The sequence below is a fragment of the Simochromis diagramma genome, unplaced genomic scaffold (assembly GCF_900408965.1).
Source record: "Simochromis diagramma unplaced genomic scaffold, fSimDia1.1 OVJJ01000753.1, whole genome shotgun sequence".
In the NCBI taxonomy this organism is placed as follows: Eukaryota; Metazoa; Chordata; class Actinopteri; order Cichliformes; family Cichlidae; genus Simochromis; species Simochromis diagramma.
The window spans coordinates 5,364,701-5,374,994 of NW_024387523.1; the positions used below are offsets into that span (position 1 = coordinate 5,364,701).

Sequence of the window (10,294 nt, forward strand, 5' to 3'; positions counted from 1 at the left end):
ACTGTTTTATGTCCCAGTGATCACTGAGATTGAGGCAAATTTAAACTTTACTGGCCAAACAAGAGTCCAGGGATGTTTCAAGATGGCTGCTGAGCTGTGAGACATTACAGCTGATCTGAGAGAGGAAGCCATGAATGTTTAAATGCCGTCACTCTGTCACGAGCCTCGCCTGGACAGGCTGACACTTTCATGCAGCTGGCTGGAGTAGTTTGGGAGTTTCCGCATGAAACTGCTCACATCAAGATTTTCTTTTTGAGTAACCTGGTCATTATTTCTGTGAAGAGGTGCTGCTGCTGGGTTTTCCCCAATATAGGCTTTTTTTTTTTTTTTTAACATGTTGAGCACCACAAGGCAGTACTTTACTTCCATTATATCCAAGAGAAGAGGAGCATTTCTGCACCTGATCCCTTAAAAAACTGGGCAGCACGTGCCAAAACAACTGAGATGGATAAATTAGATCTACATTTGATTTTGAGGTGAACTGTCCCTTTAATGTTTAAGCATTACAGTTTAATGGAAAGGGGAAAAAAATCAATATATATTTGATTAAAAAACTATTGATCTATAATGATGGCTAGAATTGGATCAGTAGCAGACAACTTGCTTAAGACAGTGATCTATTCCTGCACAGAATTCAAACATTAAGGCAGAAAATGGAAGAGATTTAATTAAAAAGAAACATTATCATTATTTATTCAGTGAAATAACAGAAGAAAATGTGTATTTTAGCTTAAATCTGTTGTTGAAGTGATGACAAAACACTGCGCGTGATTGCATTTTGCAGAGTAATGACGAGCGATTAAATTAACTACTCGGCTTCTGTGTGCCCAAAGTTTTATTTCTCTCATCTGGATGCAGGTCGTTGCGCTATTAAGATCTTTATCATAAAGAAGAAAATAATGTGACATCTCATGTTATTTTATATGGAATTCAAGTTATAATTGCCAAAGATGCTGCGCACACACACACACTCGGATATATTTTCTGCTCATCACGTGATGACCTTTCAAAGGTGTCTTCCTCCTCGCGCTCGCTCCTTTCCCCTCTGTCTCTTTCTGGTCCACTTCCTGCTTGTGACAGGGTTGGGGCCTCTTACGTAAAACCGGTCCCCCGAGCGCACAAGTCGTCATCCCTCATCACCCAGCTTCTCTCCCGCTCGCTGACACTGCCTCCTGCTCTCCTTCTTCATGTCTCATCAAATCCTCCCTCTTCTATTCCTCCATCCATCTCCATTCTTTTTTTTTTTTCTCCTTTTCTTCCTCCTCATGTCCCTGTCAACTTGGATTATCTCAGCCACCTCCCCGCTTCGACAACGCAACACCCTCTCAGTTGTTTTCAGTGTTAAGCAAACACAAAGGGAGCAGAGGTGTGAGCATTAAAGTGTTCAGACGTCCAGAAGCAGACAGATGCTTCGGGACGTGTTTCTCGACACCTGAAATGCCAAATTTCTGCTGCTAATAAACTTCTCTGTGAAGGATAAGCAGAGAAAAAGGCCTTTCTTCTTTTCCTTTGCCGGCAGTGAAAATGCCAATCACTGTCATCATTAGCCTGCGCAGGTTGGAAATGTCAGGCTTTGTAGCTGCTTTTTTAAGTCTTGCTGAAGAGCTGTGCTCCGTGTAATTGGTTTTTTTTCTCCTCCTCGGCAGTGAAATAAGACATATTAGAGCCAACATGCAAACACACGTGTAGCCGTGCTCGAGTTAGATAACACGCTCTTGCTCTTACATCTGTTTCTTTTATTGTTCTTCCTCTGCCTTGTCTATTTCTGACTGCTCACCTACCTTTCCTCATCTTTCCTCCCTCTTCCACTCTCAGGGCTCGATGACTCTGGCCGTCAGACCATGCAGCCTCCTCCGTACCTGCCCGGCCCACAGGACCCCAACATGCCCCAGCACCCCAACATGCCTCCCGCGCCGGGCACCCAGCCCAACTACCCTCCTCCGCCGCCTCCTCCGGGTTCAGAGGGATACCTCCAAGAAACTCAGTTCCAGTGTGCCCCGATGGGGCCTCCGGGAGCCCCGCAGGGCTACACTGTCCAGACCCAGGCTCCGGGAGGCACCATGGCGCACCCTCCTGTGGGATACCTCCACCCGGGCTACCCGCTTCAGCTGCAGCCGTGCACAGCTTACGTTCCCGTCTACCCCATGGCATCGGTGAGTGAGACACAGCCTTGAAAGATTTCACAGCTCTGGCAGCAGGCTGCAGCAGAATTAAACCTCCACACTTCTTTCCGGCTCGTTTAAAATTGTCCATAATTCACTCCTCAGTAAGATCCACTAAATGTCATTCGATGCTTATTATGCAGGGAATCAAACGTTCTTCTGTTATCTCAGGGGCTTGTCTCTATCTTCAGAGAAAATGCGCATTTTGTGAAGTAATTTGCTCATTTTCTGCTTCGTTTGTGGCACCTGCTGTTGCGTCAATTAGCTGGACATTTATTAATCAAACGATGTCTCTTTTTCCCCCACATAATCAGCAATAAATGTCCGCAAAGCTCAGTCAGAAAAAGGAAAATTACAAACCTTCTGATTTGTTCCAGTGAGCATGTCTTTATTTATCAGGCTCGTGTCCCACCAGCCCACAAAGAGCCTCTCGTATGATTTTAAAAATCTTTAATGATGATGAATGATCATTTTTAATGATTAATGATGCACACAGCAGTGTTTCGAATAAGCTCTTTGGTGTTGCTTTCATTTCATTAATTTTGCAGGGTCAGACAGGGACGTAAACATGCAGGCTAATTCTGCACGTTGTTGCATTAATAGGCTGAAGTAATTTGCATTGATTGTCCTTGTACTTATATAAAGGCGTAGGACATTTTTCAGGCTAGAGGACATGTGGTTTCATTTTTGTGTGCAGCTTTCCAGCAAAAACAGGCTGACAGTGTTTGTTTGATTCTCATAACAATCGAGATATTTCTCTGAGCTTTGAGCCTGACGGGTGAAATCGGTACTTCGTGGTAAAGTGTGCTTAAAGTGAAAGATCGTCTGGAAGCCACACATAAATTATAATACATGAAAGCTGACGTGTCAGTTAATTAATATCAATGTAATCAGTTAACCCACATTACATAAATTATACTGCTTTTTTTACACTCTAATACATAACTGAGTGCGTCACTGAGGTGGAATATAAATGCTAATACAATATTCGTACATTAGAGGAGCCGTAAGTTTGAAAAATGAGTCACAGAGCAGCAGTTCAAGCCACTAAAATTAACTGATTTGGCAGATTTTAAATCAATTCATATACAAAACCGCAACAACAAAAAAGGAAGCAAATCTTTTGTTGCTGAACGTCATTGTAAAGCTTTTTTTAAAAATAATTTGTGCACAAATCCTTCATAAACAAGACAATTAGATTTTAAGAGAAGCTAATTTTGCATAAAGAGATCCATATTTTTTTCTTTGGGCTTTGCTGCTGCTTTTGCACAGACACACGATCAGCAGGAATAACTGGCTGCGCAGGAGATGTCCTTCACAACAGACGATGCCGATGCGTAAGAGCATCTTATGACACTCAAGCTCGGATCTGGGTTGCAAAATCCTGTGAAATCATTAGAGGAGCATTATTCCAAATTATCAAGACAATAATTTGCGTGCATGAAATTAAAAATGTCCCCACAAGGGACATCAGGGGCTCTGCAGAACAAAGGAAGTGCAGCACAGCTGTAAACTAACAATATAGTTGATGACTGCAGGGAGGAACTAAAACATGTGCAGCACTAAATAAGTTTAAACTGAAGTTAAAGGCCAGTACTTGTAGGTGGAGGAGGGTTGAAGGACAAGTAGAGCTGCTTCTCTCTGTATTGTTCAGTTTCTACTGTTTTTCTGAGGCTCATTTTTTAAAAAAATAAAACATAAATTTCATAAATTTAGCATCTCTGACAGATGGGGATATTTGAGGGGTCAGAGGATGATAAATATTAAATCTTTTCCTGTTTTTCTAATTCTGCAGCAGAGTTTTACCTCTCCAGGTCTCATCTCACTGTCCTGGGAGCTTCGGAGTATTCTAATATATTAATAACAGTAATGACAGGAATGAGACCATTTGAGCAGACGACATAAGTCCTTGGTTGAACTATTAAGCTTCAACATCATGTATTATAAGGACCAATCTGTACTCTTTGCCCATTCATTGTTGCTGGAGAACACAGTGGGATTTTTGAACTACAGCCACACGTTCGTCCACGTTAATAGATCAAACAATTTATATTTTACCCTGAACTAACATCAAAGTTGTAAAACGAGGCCTCGGAAAGAGACTGTGAATCATCAGACATCTGAAAGTGCAGCTGTCCAGCTTCCCGTCGGTAATTTCTTAAAAGCAGCGTGGGTTTGAATGCGAGGAGAATAATATCGAGAGCAAAATCTGCACTGCAGCACAAAATCACAAAATCCTTTTCCTTTTTTTTCCTTTTTTTTTAAGTGTATTTCTGTCTGGGCTGCTGAGCTGATAAACATGCACAGCTCAAGCAGAGCGAATTGTGATGCGTTTCTTGCATCTAATTGAAAAAAAACCCAACCCAAGTACTGAACATAATTTTTAATCCCGACAGGCTGAAAGCGGCACTGCACTCTGATATCTCGTCTCACAGCTAATGGTAATTACAGATATGACTGTACGGTGCAGTGCAGTCACGTCTCAGCTCCGCAGGTGGTTTAAAATAAAGCTAAAATTGTCCACTTGGCATAGAGAGCTAATGTTCAGTGCCTCCGCGCCACGATTAGGTCGCCTCCAACGTCTCGTCTAACTGAGAAATTCATTTAAATTAAAAATGAGACAATCAAAAATCCGAATGCCCCCTCTGACACCAGCGATCCTAGCAGGCTCTGCTTCCTGCTGCCCGGCAGCTGTGCCCTTCTTCACTCACATTAGCGTGTTCCTCTGTGTTTTGGTGTGGAAAGAGCTTTGCAAGCTGCTGGACTGTTTTGAAAGCACCGCTCTCCATCTTCTCCTCCTCTCTCTCTCTGTTCAGGGTCAGCCCTACATGCCGGCTGGAGGAACTCATCCGGGGATCCCACCGGGCCAGATTCACCCCATGCAAATGCCACCGAGCATCACCCTAATGGACCGCCGACCGCCGCACGACTACCTGCCCATCGCCGTGCTCACCACCGTCTGCTGCTTCTGGCCAACAGGCATCATTGCGATCATCAAAGCAGTGCAGGTTAATGCTGCTTCATAGTCTCCTTTTCATCTGTGGCTTTCATATCGATATAATATCACCTTTACAGATGACTTTGCGATGAATTTTCACTTTAAAGCCATTTTATTTGCAGACGCAGACGCTCCCTTTTAAAATGATAAATGATAGAAATCCTGCAGTTTTTCTTGTCGTCCTGTAAAATAAGACAAAAGCTTTCAGTGACTTAAAGCTCTTTCTTTGCACGTTAAAACAAGACTCTATAAAATCAATATTTAAGAGAATATTTTACTTCCAGTAATTTCTCAATAATTTCTAGAAACAGCCGAGCCGTGTGGTTCTCAGTAAACAGAACAGGTATCTTTCTTACATTTAAATGTTTCATATTATCATACAAATTGTAATATTTGATAAGCAGAGAAAATACAAAATGACGTTTTTAAATTATGATTTTATTGATTGAGGGATAAAAAGCTATCCAAATTTATTTACATGCCCTACACTTTTTGAAAGTTGAGTTAAATTTTAACTAGCCTTCCTGAAGAAGGATAAAAGATCTCAAAAAGTAACACATTATGCCACAGTCTGAAGAAACACACCTGAGAAACAAAGTCACTGACATCTATCAGTCTGGAATGGGTTACAAAGCCATTTCAAATGTTTTGGGACTCCAGTGAACCACGGTGAGAGCCACTGTATACAAATGGAGTAACAGGAGTGTCCAGCCTACCTAAATTACTCCAAAAGCAAATCGACGAATCATCCAGGAGGTCACAAAAGAACCAGAACAACATCTAAAGAGCTGCAGGCCTCACTTTTCTCAGTTAAGGTCAGAGTTCAACAGTAAGAAAGAGACTGGACAAAAATGGGAGAGTAACATGGTAGGGTGCTGGTCTGGGGCTGGGTTGCCTCTTCTGGACTCTGGGCTTGCTGTAATTGATCAAACCTGCTGTCTACCAGAAAACCTTAAAAATCATCAGTTTATACCCTGAAGCTCAAGTCTACTTCGGTTATGCAGCATGAGCCAAAACAACCCAGAAAGTTCACCTCTGAATAGCTGAGAAATAAACAAAATGAAGGTTTTGGAATGGCTGAGTCAAAGTCTGGATTTAAAACGATTGGCATGCTTTGGCATGACCTTAAACGGGCTGTTTGTGGTGGAAAACGCTTCGATCTGGCTGAATAAAAGCAATTTTGTGAAGAAAAGTGGGACAAGATTCCTACACAGTGATATGAAAGTCTTACCACCAAGCATCACACACACTTGATTAAAGTTCCTGCTGCCAAAACCAGGTATTAGGTATAGGGTGCAGGTAGGTTTAGCTAACCTTTTCCCTTAATAAATGAAATCAGAAATGTAATTTTATATTTACTCAGGGTATCTTTGTCTAATTTTCAAAGTTGTTTGATGGTCTGACACATGTAAGTGGGACAAATATGCAAAAAACTAAGTATTTAGGAAGGAGCCGAATACATTTTGTGGAATTATTTTAAGCTCTGAAAGACTTTGTTTGACATTTGTTGATGAGCAAACACCTCAGTAAAGGCAACAGCAGAACTGCGTATCTATGGCTTTGACATGTGTAGGTTATTGAATGTGACAGAAACTACAGTTTTCCTCAGACCTCCACGTCAAAATGTCCAAATTTACAGCAGAACTACATCATTGTGTGAAAAATCTGTGGTACATCTACTGCGGTGGTCCTGTGGGAGGTAATTGTCAAGTAGGTGTCGATTATGCCGCTAGCTGTTTGCTGAGCTTCGCTTCACCTTATTCACGTCACTGAATTGGACCTCTGAACTGTGTTTACGGTAGTTTTAAAAATTGACTTGTACCTTTATGCGATTAATTTTAAGGACAACCAAAGAAAAACCTGGATTTCACTTTTACCGACTCGCTACTACTGAAATATGTCACTGCAGGTTTCCAAAAAATAAAACGGCAAAGGCAGTTAAGCAAAAGGGTGCCTACTTCCATCTTTTATCTACAGTCTGTAGGGGATGTGTCACTTGTTGCTCTCTTGTGTATTTTCAGTAGTTTTTGGGTCAACACTGGAGCCCTTAGTTGCAGAAGAATGAGATACTTCACACTTTGTGACACTACAAATGAGAAAACTAAATTATCTCAAGCCTTGACGTATATTTTAATATAATTTTAATATAATTTTAATAAGCACATATTAGGCATGTGGAAAGCAACTCTTGTAAAATGGCACATATATAAAAGTTTTCAGGCAAAATTATTTTATCTTTATCTTTTTAATGGGTTGTGAATTTTAAAAAAAAAAGCCTTCCAGCTGCATGTGACTGTCAGGAAAGATCATTCATCCCTTGACTGTTTGTGTCAAAACAGGCTGTGGCTCTTTCTTCCTGCCAAGATAGGATCTGAAATACAGAAAACGACGTGGCTATGAATTTACCGACTGCAAACCAGGAGCCAGTATTTTGTGATTCATAATCATAAAAAAAAAAAAAAAAAAAAAGCAGATGGAAGATGTTACTTTGTGGATTCACTGATGTCACCTCTACATAATCTGCATCAGCAGGCGCAGTTTTTTTTTTTTTTTTTTTTTTTTTTAATGCTGTTTTTCTGTGCAGGTGGTGTAAAGTTAGAGCTCCGTCTGGTGACTTTCATACTTTTATGTTGCTCTGTTGTTTATCTAATGGCAGACTGTGCTGACCAACACGCACTCAACAGACCACATCATTACATAACTGCACCATTGTCAGTGCAACGGGACAGAATGGATTTTTTCCTCTGGGCCTGCTCAGCTGGCTGTGCGCTGAGCTGATCTGACAGGGCATGGACCCACCGGTCTGAGCTCTATATGATGTTATAGGGTGTTACTGCACATTCGGCCTGTGCTGCAGTGAAATCGATCCATTCATGCTGTTTCAGACTCTCTCCTGCTCCCACTCGTGTATCTGCTTGTTGCGTAACACATTTTCGAATTTCTCCTCCCTCCTTCTCACTTAGGTGCGTACTGCGATAGCCAGAGGGGACATGGTGACGGCGGAAATAGCCTCCCGCGAGGCGCGCAACTTCTCCTTCATCAGTCTGGCGGTTGGCATCGCCTCCATTGTGCTGTGCACCATCCTCACCGTGGTAGTCATCATAGCATCGCAGCATCACGATGACGACTGGGAGCCGTAACTCCACTATTAAGTCCTGCTGGGAAATCATGGCCTGTATTAGCTAGCTAACTCTCAATCATTATGAGGATGTAGAAGCATTAAAAAAAAAATGCACTCAAAACTGCTGCTGGCCCTCTGCATACAGCCACACACACACAGCTCTGACCTAACCTGCCGCCATCACACACTCACAACCAACCACAGCTGTCATCCAAATGCAAGCAGCTGTCAAACGAGGCCCAGCTTTGCTGTTATCACAGCGGCCGCTTAATATTTACACCCAGATATGAGCTGCAGGAGGGAAACAAAGCTCCTTGCATTAACAATTCATGTGATGCTGATTAATTTATACGTCCTTCACTGATGTGTTTGGATGAGAGGATAGGCCGCTGTGTGTGTGTGTTACATATTTTAGCAGCAAAATTGACCAAGTGGCGACCCCCACGGTTGATGAAATTTCAGACGCCTCATTTAAAAAAAAAAAAAAGGTTCATTTAGCATATTTAAGTCTCGCTGGTGCAGATATACATGTGTTCTCTTCTTTATGCGTGCCATGTGGAAGCAGTGTTGATTTGCAGTGTAGAAGTGTCAGAGGGGATAGTCGATGTACATTTATAACATGCCAAATGCAGACTGGACTGACCAATCAGAGTATATATTTCTGTTTATGTATTATATCGACACTTATCTGTTTAAAATGATACTATATGAACTATGTGTTATTTATTTATAATCTGAAATTTATTCATTTATCCAGTATTTACCCATGCATCGACTTTGTCTGCTATAATTTGCAGTATATCGCTGTTTTATTGAATTTGTCGGACTGATTGAATTGGCCTGAATTTGATATCTTACCACTATGATATTGCACTTTGTAGTAACAGGACGAGATGATGCAGCTGCTTACATTTATAGTTTTTACAGTGCATGAATATAAATCTAAGCTAATGGGCTTTTAGTGCAAAAAAAAAAATAAATGCTGCTGCTCTAGGGAACATTTCCCTGAAATAAATGTGTGCTGAAGTATTTTTCAAGATGTCAAAGAAGCTACTGTCAAAACAAGAAAAGGAGACAACTTAGATGATAATTCTTTAAATATTAGGTTTGCAAATATAGCATTTTAGAAGTGTGTTAGCCTTTTTTGTGTTGCACATCTCTTGCTATTTAATCTTTAAAACACTTTTTATGAGACTTAGTGAAAAAATTAGAAGAATGAGGCAACATAATCCTGCATGTCATCCTCAGTTTGCTTCCATTTCTCTTAAATACTAAGGCTAGAAGTGTGGCTCCTTTAATTTTATCTACAGAGTTTATTTTCATGCAATTCTGTGGCTCCACCGTTACTGTGTAAACTATAAAGTCAGGTTTCCGGGGTGGTAAAATGAATGTTTCTAGTGTGAGAGAGAGGAAAACTTAATGCCTGTGTTCTATTGTAGCACTTTCAGCTCTATCATATTACCTTAGATGAACCTATGACTCTCTCATACTCTCTTTCTCCTCTTAGGAGTTATTGGACCTATTAACATATCTCTGTTGATCCCTAGGACGACAATATTCCCAAAAAAAAAGTTTTATAAAAATATTAACACAAATAGGGAAAGTTTATAATTTGATAATTACCTAACAGTTTTAATATTATTATTTATATATTGTTTAACACATTGAAAAACATTTATATTGATATTTTTAATCTGAGACAGGAATTTAACCCACAATAATGACTTATTTTACAAATCCCATGTTATTCAATCCTTTTAGGTACATTTTATTTATTCTGTTGCATGTAAAATGTAAGTAACAGGAATAAAACAATAACAATTTGAAGCTGGAACAAAAAAGAACACTAAACCTAAACAGGCTGCTAATCGCTAACACTGTCGTTGTTTTGAAACTGCTTTAGCAAGTTAAGATTAAAAATGCTATGTGACTCCCAAACATGTTAGAGGAGTTGTGTTTCAGCATTTAAAATGGATCAGCATTTTAGAGAATGAAATATCTTTCCTGTAGAGA

The 10,294-nt window shown here is 40.5% G+C and overlaps 1 protein-coding gene across 1 annotated transcript in view; it reads left to right on the top strand.

Annotated features, from left to right (window-relative positions):
* prrt1 (proline-rich transmembrane protein 1) overlaps positions 1-9,842 on the top strand; it is an 11,315-nt gene extending 1,473 nt beyond the window's left edge. The window contains exons 2-4 of the mRNA XM_040021529.1: positions 1,816-2,153; positions 4,979-5,170; positions 8,124-9,842. Of these exons, the coding sequence (XP_039877463.1) occupies positions 1,816-2,153; positions 4,979-5,170; positions 8,124-8,300 (707 nt within the window). The 3' untranslated portion in view covers positions 8,301-9,842. The remainder of the gene's footprint in view (positions 1-1,815; positions 2,154-4,978; positions 5,171-8,123) is intronic.
* The last annotated feature ends 452 nt before the right edge of the window (positions 9,843-10,294 follow it).